General features: G+C 38.1%; 1 protein-coding gene across 7 annotated transcripts in view; it reads left to right on the forward strand.

Annotated features, from left to right (window-relative positions):
• LOC145939027 (uncharacterized) overlaps positions 1 to 13,938 on the forward strand; it is a 300,920-nt gene that overhangs the window by 173,355 nt on the left and 113,627 nt on the right. For all 7 annotated transcript variants that reach the window (XM_083043056.1, XM_083043055.1, XM_083043060.1 and 4 more), the window contains one exon: positions 13,679 to 13,753. In XM_083043056.1, the coding sequence (XP_082899182.1) occupies positions 13,687 to 13,753 (67 nt within the window). In that variant the 5' untranslated portion in view covers positions 13,679 to 13,686. The remainder of the gene's footprint in view (positions 1 to 13,678; positions 13,754 to 13,938) is intronic.

Raw genomic sequence — 13,938 nt, forward strand, 5'->3', positions numbered from 1 at the left:
TTTTAATAAAATCGAGGAATGGCATAACGCGCGCTTGTGTTATTCTAGTCTTTTTCTAAAAAAGACATATTGAGTCGATTCTCGCAAGTATTGTTGCCTCTTTTCCGCAAAAATATTAATCAAAATTTAAAGTATTATAACATATTATTTAAAACGTCATTATTTTATTTAATTTTATTTTGGACTAACTGTCAAACTGCTAACTGCTAACCCTCACGATGACAGCCTCTTCATGCTACAAATATAACACATAAGGCGAATGTCAAAAATATTAATCAAGTTTAAAGTATTATAACATATTATTTAAAACATATTATTATTTTATTTTATTTTATTTTGGACTAACTGTCAAACTGCTAACTGCTAACCCTCGTGATGACAGCCTTTCGATGCTACGAATATAACACAACGCGTATCGACAGAGAGCCAATCAGCATCGCGGAAAAGCGACAACAATGTCAATAACATGCCTTTTTTAGAAAGGGGATAATTATTCTTTTTTTCGATATTAAATAATACAAAATTTAACTAAATTTATTTTAATTATTACAAAAATAGATAATTCGATCGACAATTGATTAGATTGCCTTATATAAATCATATTCATCATGACATGTTAAAATTTTATGCATAATCTGATTAGTGAACGCTATCGCATCGGTAAGATCGACCTACATACGCGAGCAGAAATTCTTGTTGCGGTGGACCGGGTTGAATCGCTCGTCCAACGGGGTTAGGTTGGGCATTAAGGGTTAGGCGTTATCGCGAATAGGTACCCACGGTGTATACCGTGTCAGAGGGAGTCAAATTGGATCAACCGATACGGGATCGCGTTATGAACACGAGCTGTCCCACAATCCCGCTCTGCCGGCTGGCTAGTTGCCGCCGAAGCTCCTCTTCTCGCTTTGTGTGCGTTAGAGTGCTTTGTGTGTCCCACGCCGATTCTCTCCGTTTGTCTCTCCTCTCTCATCGGGTCTCCTCACCGCGAGACTTGCGCGCACGCGTTTATCGCGCTCGCTCGGATAGACAAGCGCGTCTGTCCATCCAAACATCCCAGAATGCGAATACATCTGCGAATAGACGTATGTGTGTGTTCAATGGTGCACGCGCGAATAGAGAGAGAGAATATGCACGTAAACTTGTATATTCTATAGCTCTCTCTCTCGCACTGTCCATGCATCGTGAGCGATGCACCACTTTCACTCTCCCTCCGCTGTCCGGTAAACGTCCACCCTCGAAGTGCGTCGTGCACGCGTGAATAGAGGGTGCTCTCTCGACACACGACCGAATTTCCTATCCTCTCTCGCACGGAGCGCGTCTCGCTGCCAATAAATACCTTGATCAATTATCCTCTAGGATATCCCGTACGATGATAACATGAGACGATAACGAATGCGCTTGCTATGGCTACGACGCGGAAGACCGATAATTTGACAGATGCGATCAGTTACTGGGATGATTCTGCGGGTACATCTCTCCTTCTCGTTTTCCTGCGCATGTTTGCTCGTGTCGCTACGTAGACAACCGCTGTCTTTCGCACTCAGGCACTATATCCGCTTGCCAAGAAGCGCTATCGATCCGTTGTTTCTGTCGAAACTTTGGCGTTGCATATTTACGCTGCATGAATTTGTATTCCACCCCTGCGCTCTCTTTCCTTCTTTCTCTCTCTCTTCTTTATCCATTTCCCTTTCTTCTTTATTTTTTTTTTTTAGAAAAAATCAAACAACTAGTAAGTCGCAAAATATATCATTCTACAATATCGTACAAGTATTTAACACTTATGATATACGATCGTATATTGGCAAGAGTGAATAATTTTATTTGATTTTTATCGAGCGAGACGATGAATCTCATGGCACCATTTACCCGACACCGTGTGCTTTTGATCGCGGCGCTGAATTATAAAGGTCGGATACGCACGGCAATCAGCCAATTTTCTTCATTTCTCACGTCAACCACATATATTTTCTGAATTCACGCGACGTGACAAACGTGAAGGCGAGACGGAGGGAAGTTTCCACTGCGCTCCGTTTCTCCGAAGTTGTTCATCCTTAATCCCGGTATTACTTGGAGATAGACTAGAGATAGACTCTCGGGTCTGTCACATCGGGAGACACGGCAAATTAGTTCGCATCGATCAGACGAGCCCTTCTGTCTGCAACGAGGATATACCGCGTTCGACATTGATCAATTCGTGACACGATTGATTAATTCTTTGATTAACAGCACGCCCGTATTATACCTAAGTATGAAATTATTAACCCTTTTCTCCACATACGCGCGAGATGTTCTTTACTAAAAATTTTAAACTTATTTTTTTTTGTTTCACAAAAATTTCGCGAACAAATAAATGTGTCGAATAAAACTTTACAAGTATAAGAATAAAAATTATATTTATATATGTGTATATATTTATTTCGGTATATATTTATATTGGCTACTTTAAATGTTAAACTGGACACCCTGGTATATTAAATGAAGCTACATGAAAGCCCTATATATACAGGCAGTATTTTATAACCGAATAAATGTCGCGCTGGCAAAGTTTCGGCTGTCGGCTCTCTATTTTGTCGATGCGTTTAATACGCAGGTCATGTAATCCTGCGCAATTCGATTGCTATTCAATTGCTGCATCATGACGTGCCGCGCAGGAATAATTATGCACTAGACTGGGCTCTATAATACTCCAATTTCGTGTACAGCGCGAAGCATAAAGGAAGTTTCTCCAATCCGTTACTTTATTGTGCGCTCATGTATCGCGAATATAAATCCAATGGATCGATACGTACTTTCGGCAAATTAACTATTATCCGCGGCGCGATAATTTCCTTGTGATAATTGATATCGATGCGGACTGGCGATAAGGTCTCCTGGTAGTCAATTACGATTTTCCAACGAGACGCCTCTTGTCCCTTTGTTCGCTCCCGTTCTCGTGACGCCGGCAAAGTGCTTACGATTATTCGTCAATGGCGAATCGATTTATTGCGATAGAACGACGGCAATAATAAATCACTCCGCCGGTCAACCTTATCTTCGCATCTATGTATCGCGCTTGTCGGAGCACGCTATTGTTAACCCGTTAACTGTAGAATCTATAATGCACCGATGATACATATGTGCGCGCGAGAGGATGGGATCGCTCGCGAGACGAAAAGGGAAAAAGGGAAGATGCAAGAAAGAGGTGCGGGAAAAGAAAGATGCTCATCAACATTTTACCCTTTCTTGTCGCAGATAATTTGAATTCGATTTTTCATATATTTTATTTCAACGTTATTTTATGTAGTATATTTTCATCATCTAAGCGCTCATTACATTAATTTTCGAAAGTACATAAAAATCAAGTTTTATATATATAGCAAATTAGTTTACCTTAATGCTCATTGTTTGTTTTTATTGTCAAATATACGCTCGCTATATAAGAGTTATATGGGGGCAGATGGTTGTACGAGTTAACGGTAATTCGGAGCATTACAATGGCCACGTTAGTAATAAATCATTGCCGAGGCCATTATCTCGAGCTATGTACGCGAGTGTACCGCTGGCATAGCACTCGCGCTTCTATATACAACACATTTCTGGCAATCTTTCGAGCTACCGATTTTTATCCACGAAGTAGAGAGAGAGATAGGAAACGCTCTCTTCGCGACGGAAAATTCGTGAACTCTCGGTGTGCATTAGCGTCGCTCTGATTTGTTTTCGTGTACACAGCACGCTACACGAATACAAAGTGTCGCGCGCACACGAGCACGATGTCGAGTAAAGGTACAAAAGAACGCGCGAAAGTTCCGGTTGACAAATCGAGCCACGTAGGAAACTTCGAGCATGTAAAAATAACCCGTGACATCCCGCATTCATGCGCGACTAAACGATAGTCTATGTCTATGAAATGTGAAACCACGTTGTAGATAATTAAAAAATGTGTATAGATCGAAATTATTCAAATATTATAATTGATTTTCGATAATTGGCTAAATTAATCATTTAGAGATTTCGTTTGTGTCTTGCGGATTATTGCTTTTTTCTTCTAATTATTAATTGAAAAGATTGAGATTATGCAATATTGAAATTATGAAAATTTAATAGCGAAAAAACATATAACTGATTTTAATTGGTAAAGAATGAAAATTATATAATACACTAAAAAAAATTAAGCAATTTATATAAAATAACCCATTTTTTATCATCTTTTTGTTCTCTTTATTTGTTGCTTACGAAATAGTTTTATTTCAATTTTTCAATTATAATACAATTCGCTTCATGTTATTGCATTTAGGAGAATGTTCAATATTTTTGTTACAATATATTCAATGAATGACGACATTGAAATTGTGTACATCAATCAAGCAAATTTATCTATTATATCGTGGATTTTCCTGATATATCAAATAAATTGAATACATAATGATTTTTGTTATAATATGCGCAACGATATAATAACAGTCGGGAGAATTCAATGTTTTGATGATTAAATTTGATGATGTGGCTGAAACAATGCGTTAATTTCAATTGCGACCATTTTCGTTAAATTATTACACAATATAGGAATCTCTATTAACTGGTATAACTGGGGATTTCTCTTGTTATTAACAGAAATCATCGTAATATTACAATTTTTATAAACTTTTCTTCTTTCTAAGCTCATATAAAATTTGTAATATATTCTCTGTAATTTTATATCCTAATTATCTTTCTCTTATTAATTATTTATTCAGACATTTTTTATTTTTTATTTTTCTATAATATATATTACATCATATTCTATATTCTCATATATATTTAAGGTAGCCAAGGCTAAATTACAATAATTACAAAATACCGAATTTACAAAAGAAAATTATAATTACTCATCAAACCGCCATTTATTAATTAATCGACAGTGAACGAAGCTTAATAGTAATCTGATATTCCATTCGGTCCAAATGCGGTGCATATGCGTGGCTATTTAAAGTCTTATCGGATCACCAATTTTCGTCTAAGTACCAAAGTATTTAACGGACTTTGGAGAGGGAAGTACATCATATTAAGCATTTAATGCAATTAATCGACGAGTAATGTTCTCTTATGGATTAAAAGGACTTAAGACTCTGAAATCGAGTGTTTTAACCGAAAGCTGTGGAGTTTAAACCGTGGAGATTAAAGTAAGCTGGAAGAATAAGAGACGTAAGATTCAGATATTATCGTAATCTCTTCAGTCGCTCTTCAGGACGGAGAGATGCCGGTAGAAAACGTCGAGAAGTGAACGGTCGCGACTTAATTATACGTCCGTACATTATTATCCGTCACGACATTAGATTGTGAACGCAATTATTTATATATATTTAGCGAAAATTTTTGCTTTGATACAAATTTCAATCAATCGATTACGAGTGCGCAATGACAATAATTTTAGATTATATATTAGCTCATTTTATATGCAAACTCTTCCGCGATTTCTTTAACGAAAGCATTCTTTAATTTTGAGATATTTTGTGATACTTTTCGTGCGCTAAAATTTGAACTTTATATTTCCGCAAATAATCATAGTATATATTTATGAAATAATTCGTAATATAATTATAGTAGTTTATTATAATTAAGGATTAATAAAAATAACTGCGTTTTTTTTTTTTATACAACTTTAACAGAGGCAAAAAAGAGATATTGTAGTGCGCGATCGTTATTCGCTAATCAATCTTCGATATCCGCGGAATTAAACCACACGCTTTTATTTCTCAAAGTTATCTCATTAAAGCTAGCTGGCATAGTTCGTTCGACGTTCGTTCTATAAGCCGATATTTAGTATCCGTTGTACAGGGAACAATAAGCGTTATAGATTATCAATCAACGTGTTCGTCCGCGTGCAACCAGTTTCATATTGTATTGCCTCTCGACGAAATTACCCTGATCAACCCCATTGTAGTTATTTTTATATCGTAACGCATGAATACATGCGTATGTAAATATGAAAAATACGGAAAGCGCGAATAATAATATTTTTTAGCGTATATTTTTTTACGAATGCGAAACGAGATCGATAGATTAGAACAACAAAAATCGCGATATTAGCGACCGATAATGAAAAATATGTATCCTGCACGCCTAAACATTTTTCTTGGCATCGTCTTTCTGGTCTCATCTTTTATTATCGCCACGATGTCCCTTGCTCGTCTAATGCGCCGATCTTATATGACGCCAAATCTCGTTGAAAATTTGAAGTTGCAGGGGTGAGAGACGGAGGAAGGATAGCTCTATAGCTTTTCTCAAACTTTTTTCATATAAAGTACTCCGTGTATCCTTTATTTTCTCTTTTTCGCGGTATCCCCTCGATAAAAGTTTACACACACGTGGGAATGGGTATTACCTGTATTACGGTATATACATACACACGTGCAATATTTTACGTCTCCTCGCGATGTGTATATTTTTCTCGCCAGCACATTCAAAGTACACATAGAACAAAACATTGGACGAAGACACACGCACATTCTCGATTTCCGTAGTGTTTTATCTCCGTTGGTGTCCACGGAATTAATTGAACGTTACAGTTTCCGAAGCATCGTTCCATCTACTGCTCTACACGATCCTCTCCCTCTCTCCCCCTGGTATTACACGGGAGAGAAATATACTTCGAGGAATATAAGGGCGGGCGCGCGCGTACCGCGTGTCGCTTAAAATCGATTTCCGGTGAAGATTAATTGAATATCCAGTCATGTCTCTCTCTCTCTCGCGCTCGCTCGCGCTATACTCTATATCGGACGAGAAAAATGCAGGATTCCCATGGCACTCTGGTATTTCTGTTCGCGGCGCCGTCCCTGTCTTTTCGTACGTGCCATCGGACTCGTATCATGGAATTCGCTGTCTCGATCGATGGGCGGATTTCAATCTGTACATTCTGCATGTACGTCGGAGTATGATATCGATAGTAGCGTAACACACACTTGCTTCCGAGTCACTTCAATCTGTGTATTCGTCGGATGAGCGTGCGATAAGGTATTATGTGCTTGTGTCGACGGTGATATTTCAGGATGAAAAGAATTCCAAGTTAACACCAAGTACGCCCAACACGTTTAAAGTGGAGAGAGAGAGAGAGAGAGAGAGAGAGAGAGAGAGAGAGAGAGAGAGAGAGAGAGAAAGACACGGTAATAATGATATAATTAAAAGAAACTTGCATAAATCTTGCGTAAATTAAATATATGTAAATATTAATTTATTTTTCAATAAATGGTTAGGTATATCTATAAGCAAAGTAGAACGATATTACACACATACATACACAAAATAATATTACAAAATTAAAATAAACGCAGAAAAAAAATTATAAATCTATTGCATCAATCTAACATTTCACGATTATATTAGCTGCAAGTCATAATTCACTTTTTACAACGTATTGCATCGTGAAATTGCTCACGCAATGTTTGCCACGCAATATAAATTCCCGATGCGCTGTACAATACAACGATACAATCCGAATCGTGACGTCAGATCATTACGGCATAGCGTCGTTAAAATTAATGCACGCTCGAAATGGGCCATACATCGCGCTGTTTTTCGATCGTTAATGAAATCTGGCCCCTGCACGAGGCATCGAATCACTGATCGGCATACGCCGAGTAGAAAGTTATTAATTTCGATGGGCGTGTAATTTCGATACATAATCAGCCTCGTATCTCGAAATGGCGAGAATTTCATGAAAATTTTGCGCGGACAGAATCAGAGTTTTGTCCAGAATTTTTCGCATCAAATTTTATATTCGAAGAGAGAGAGAGAGAAAGAGAGAAAGAGAGAAAGAAAATAAAATCCCCTATAAGTTCTCAAGTAAAGCCGCGAACATGCATACGTACGTTTGGCGATATTTCGATGTAATTTTTCACCGATGGTACTCGTAGCGAGGATTCGCTACAATTCGCTTCGAATGAAGCTCAGCAGCTAGCAAGATAATTATCTGCAAATTAAACTCGCTCCCTCATCCACGGTTCTCTCTCACTTATATTTTCCTCCCTCTTGTCTCACCCTTTTTTCCTTTCTCTCTCTTTTTCGTTCTTTCTCTTTCTCATGTTTGCATTGTATTATTTGTTAATGCGGTATTAGCTCGATGAATTACCGGTTAAACGTTGTACGAGAAGTGCCTGTAAACCGTTGCACTTTATTCGATTACGAGACACGATGGACGTGGTGAGTACTGTACGCTAGAAGGGCCTGGAGCACAAGTGCTTGCATATATACATATCGACATGATCGAATTATTTGTTTACAATTGCGGGGTTGAGGGGAGAGGGAGGGGAGTGGCGAGTGTAACGATGTAATCGAACGCTTAATATTGTCCGGTAGATTGTGGAACCTCGAGATAATATGCGTCGAATATTAACCGGTTCATCTTAACGATCTAGATTGGATAGGAATGAGCGTTATAATGAGCATTTCATCGCACAATTGAGCGTAAGGAAAAGAATGAAGGCAAAAGAAGGGCAGAGAGTCTTGGGAATTCATTTTTGTTCGAATCTATATAAGTATTTCAGCAGTTTTTTCGTGATGTTTGCATTCGTGTTTTATACGACGACATCGTATACATTTTTATAAATTTTGCTTGAAATAAAATATAGCATTGCGTACGCGCGATGTGGATTTAAGTTACAAAATGCTTATTTTTTTTATAGGAAAATCGAAAAAAAATTTGAAAAATTAAAATTTATTCATAATTCAAATATGACACGTGCAATAAATCGTTGTGCCGACTGTTTCGGTTTGTATGTCTATGTGACAATAAAATTTGACATTCTCTAGAATTCTCTCTTTTTATAATCATTTTACAAATTGAAATACAACGACAGCAATTGGTTACATTAAATTGCTTTTACAATTATATTGTAAGTGACAGTAACGTCTGTGTGAAAGATGATACCTCGATACAATATCGGATATCGCAACAATATCGCATTAACAATTGTTCTGTCTAAATAAGCTTTTATATAAAATTATATTATGTCATCTCTCATACGAAATATTCCCTTTATATTAACTGTGATTTCAAATAATTTCTAGGGAACGAATATGTTTAATTGCAGTAATTGCATATGGCCATCGTTCCACATTTATATCCAATGAAAAACTAATTAGGCAAATTTATTCAACAAAATCCGGAAATAGTCGGGATGTGGAAATAACTTTAAATTGTATTAGTCTTCTATGTTGGATTTAATGCAGTGACATTTTGAAATCCTTTATTTTTTCTATAACGTAAAATATGTAAATGTAACATTTTATGCGATAACTTATTTTCGAGCTAGTAATGTTATTTTTTAATTCAGATGTCTTTTTCTATGCTTAAAAAAGCTGGTCTCTCTCTCTCTCTCTCTCTCTCTCTCTCTCTCTCTCTCTCTCTGTGATATTTTGTTTGTATGATTAGATATTGAATTATTAATAAAAGCAAACACTCAACGTGTACAAATATTATACATAAAATAATTGTTCTTTTAACGTATAAGGGAAGAATATATTATTAATGCAATTAGTAACTTCAGCAAATAAGTTAATATTGAACTGAATAAATAATGATATAGTTTGTATAATATAGTCTCGAATAAATTGAATGTAGCGCATCAATAATCGAGCATCCCTTGAATTTATCATCAGATGCCTCCCCTTGTACATATCCCTTAATATTAACATACAGTTCCGATGTTATTATAGCAAAATTATGTTCGTGCTATTATTATAATGAAATAACAACCGAGTGAATAATCAATGTGAGAAACTGGCGAACATGATCGCGAACGAAGAACTCAACAATTACGTATATCTGCTCGTAATGACGGAAACAATGTCGGAAAAAAAGATTAAAAGTTTGGAGAACGCGTAAAAAACTCAACGATACGGTCGTTTCCTTGCATACACGCCCGTCATCAGAATTAGGGATTCGCATCCTTGAATTTCTCGACGTTTTTCAAAATCCGCGCATATGTGTGTATCATCACTGACGCGTGGTGTCATTGTATACGTGGAATGTAATATGGTGACCTGTAGTGTCACACGGCTATTTAGAGAAGCTGCAGGGTAGCCGAGAGAAACGAAGATCTCTCTCTCTCTCTTTCTATCTTGCTCTCGAGTAGGGTCGCTGAGAGCAACGATGCAACGGTGCGGCTGCAGGAAGTAAGGACACCGGGGGGAAAACGTAAGAGACCGGTACGAGGAGACGCTCGAGGCGATGCACCCTCTCTTCTCCCTCTTTCGTACTCTTCCATCCTGTTCCTTCTTCACCTGCTTCACCGTAACCACTCTGTACCGAGCCATTCCTCGCGTACCGACCCTACCGTTATTTCCCGTTTCCCTTTGTTCGCGCGGGCGACAGTGATATTCTGCGGGAATCCGCAGATGTGGCTCACTCGCATCCGTGCGGTCCACGTCTCGGTTCGCAGGCCTGGCTTGCGCGAGTTTGCGAAAAGCCAGACCAAGTGACACCGGTGTGGCGCGCGCTGAGCACGGCATTGTTGCTCAGTGACGGGCTAATAAAGAAAAATAGAGGCCGCACGGGATATTAGTTGTCTTCTGTGTTCGTGAGAGGACGGAATGCGCGCGGCGAGAAAAGAATAGACCGTCGATCTCCGACGAGGGAAAGAGGGAAAGGCGAAGGAAGAGAAGTGCCGCGAGACTTTATACGAGTTTCGTCGATGTTGATACCGATTACTTTGCTAGGATTTTATTCGAGAATCCTCAACGTCGCGATAAAGAGCGATTTTATTTGTCCACTACAGATAAATACAATAAATGAGAATACGTATACTCGCGCGTCTATGTTCTCATAGTAATCGATCGTATGAGATATCATCGTTAAATTTTACCCGATATTATAGCGCGAATAGGCGGCTATTCGACAGCTTCTGTGATGAAATTGGCAAATTGCGTACTTAAACCGAGAATAAATAAAAAAAGGAGAAAATTAAAATAAATTAATGGCATTGGAAAAGAAACTGGACCGAACTGGACTCAATGATTATGAATATTTTCTATAATTATTATATATAAATTTTAATATAAATATATAAATTTTTAAGAATAAAGATAAAAATGAGACTTCTCGCATATTAGCTCGCCATTATAAAAGATTACTAATAATAAAGACATACTAATAATAAGACCCAACTCTGTGCGACGAACGTTTTTATTCGCATGTTATTATTGAAAAATTTGTTTATTAATAAAAGCGTATTTTTATTCTCGAAGTCTCGTAGATACATTGACAAGATTAAACGTAAACATTATATATGTACACCGGTGCAAGCTCACTAAATAGTGAAGAGATGGGGGTTTATACTATGTGCCGCGTTTGTGAGAAGGCTTCGAGTTTTATTTAGTTAGTTGTCAACCTTTGGTTGAGGTAGATCTGAGCGAAGGAACTAGCATCATTACAGGGAAACGCAATATAAATACTATGAGAGACATATTGCAAGTACTTTGTAGCACATCTCGTATTAGCTTTCATGTAATTACTTGAGCTTTTATAAATTTTCAGAATTCTTATACGGAGCTTGTCTATCTGTTTTGTATAATCTTACGGCGCGCGTTATATCGTCATTTTTTTTTATCTATAATTATAACAAGAATGATTCAGTCACAAGACGAAGCGTTACATATAGAAAGTTTTGTTCGCGTTTCTAATGTTTATCACTCATTTCCTACGCTTGCGGCGATATTACATAGTCGCGCACAATACGCATTAAGATTGTTGGTTTATATTCCTATTGTAGGACTAAATATAGCTGGCCAGATCTCATTTCATGTTTACACTGGACGCATTCAACGGAGACAATGGCTCAGTAGCAATTGAATACGATCGGTATATGGTCTGAGATATTCAGCGAATCGGATTCCATTTGCTACTCAAGTGCTACACGATTGTTGCCTGCGCTGAATGCGTCCATTGACTGCGATATTCATATACAGGACGACATTGAAAACTATTATGTAGTACGTCACCTGTCTCAATTGTTGGCGATTATTGCAAGATATTGCGGGGAAAGCGCGTTCGTCCGGATTGACACGAAAGAATTACGCGAGTAAGTGCATATAATATCAAGAATGAAAATACTCGGTGAAAACGCAAATTTATTTAACGTGACGGTAGTAATTTACGTCAGGCGCGTTTACACGGAGAGCGTCGTGGCTTATATCTCGTACTTTTATCTCGCGACAAGATGTATATACGTTTTCGCACGTTTACATACATATTTCATCGCGCGTGCAGAATACACATACATATACTCGTATATTCCCTTTTACGTTGCATTATATCTATATGTCTTATCATGAACGCGCCAAGCGGAGAAGGCAACTAGTTCTTTCGCCCCCTTTATCTTGCTCGCATTGTTTTACTCCTTCCTCCGTTTTCCAGCCCTCGTGTATCTTCCTTTTCGTTTAATTCGTATAGACAGTGCCTGAATACCGCGAGGATCTACGAATCCAGTCGGTCGGCTGGCTCGAGGTCATTCAAAAGGTCAGGTCCGAGGAACATATAGCTAATGTTCGCTCCGTTAAATCGATAGAGAAGAAAAATAAAAGTCGAGAGGGTTTTCGGATATATTAGCTCGCGCTCCTTTGGATTAGTTTTGGAGGTGAGAATAAGAGGGTCGCTTGCTTCGAGCACAAAGACGAAATTTCTCGTCCGCGTAGTATGTGGCTTCCGAAAATTTGCTCGGAATGCAGGCTCCGTCTCATAAGATCGCGTCAGATTTCTCTCCGCCCCGCTGGAGAATGTCGATTCTGGCTCGTGAAACGAGGCAAATATATACGCTCGAAAGAAGGGTCTCTCCTTCCTCAACCATTCGGTGTATTTTTATTAGAGAGCCGAGGGGATCTTGAATCTACACAAATATTAACGCGATTCGATTTTACACAGGCACGTCGAGATCGAACGTTACGAAACTGTCGGACTATCACGTAATATTATCACGTATCCACGTATATATATATATATATATGTCGAGGCTATTTCGTGAATAAGCCACAGCGAAATTGAAGCCGAGACGCATTAGAGACAATGTTTTAACACGAGAATGTCTGGTACATTTTATCGCCGGTCTAATTTCAGAACGTGCCCGAGAGGTCAATAGGCTACTTATTCTCGGGGCTTTATACATGAATGACCCGCTAGAGTATCGATCCCTGAATTTCTCTCGTGCCAAGAGCGATCCATTTCCCTTCGTGACGTAGCCGCGGGCACATCCATCGGTATCGTATTATAACTGACCGAAAGAAGGATTAAGGGAACATTCTTTCGTATCAATATTACACGGGAAAAGAAGGGCTCTTTCCCCTCTTCTAATTGTGCCGAGCCGTTGTTTGGAAATGGGTATAGCACGCATTAATTTGCGTCGGGTGTGTGTTTTCTCACGGTTTCTCACGTAAGGGATAAGGAGGGATAAGTCGAAGTAGCCAAAGAAGCACAAAGAGGAGAAAATACCGATATTGTCCTGACGCTTGTTTACACAGGCTATTTTAGCAGTATTTGGAGACAATCGCCGTGCTTTATTAAGATGGAAAAAATAGTGATTTGTCGCGCGAATAGAGTTTTCCATTATACATACACATAGTCAGATATATTTCTTATATTTTGAATCGATGTAGTCCTTTGGCTGTTTGCAACAAATAACGCTTAAATAGTACTATATTGTTTAACGACTCTAATATTTCTTTTTTGTTACAGATTCGAAGATGAATTGGCCATTGGTGCTGACCTGCTTTTTGCTGTCGCAGTCGTGCATCCTCGGCGCGTCGCGCAGTAAGTCACTTTATTAAAAATTATTTCTGCCAGCAAGTATCTCTGAGATTATATATAAAGCCATTCTATGCGATAAGAAAGACAAAATATTCTAAAAGATAAAATATTTCTTTAACGCGATATATAAATTTAAACATATTTCCAAACATTCGCTATATTTCTTAATATTTGCATATTTTTAATTA

Source organism: Prenolepis imparis, unplaced genomic scaffold (assembly GCF_030444845.1).
Source record: "Prenolepis imparis isolate NDT839.2.m4 unplaced genomic scaffold, iyPreImpa1.0 SCAF_7, whole genome shotgun sequence".
Lineage (NCBI taxonomy): Eukaryota > Metazoa > Arthropoda > Insecta > Hymenoptera > Formicidae > Prenolepis > Prenolepis imparis.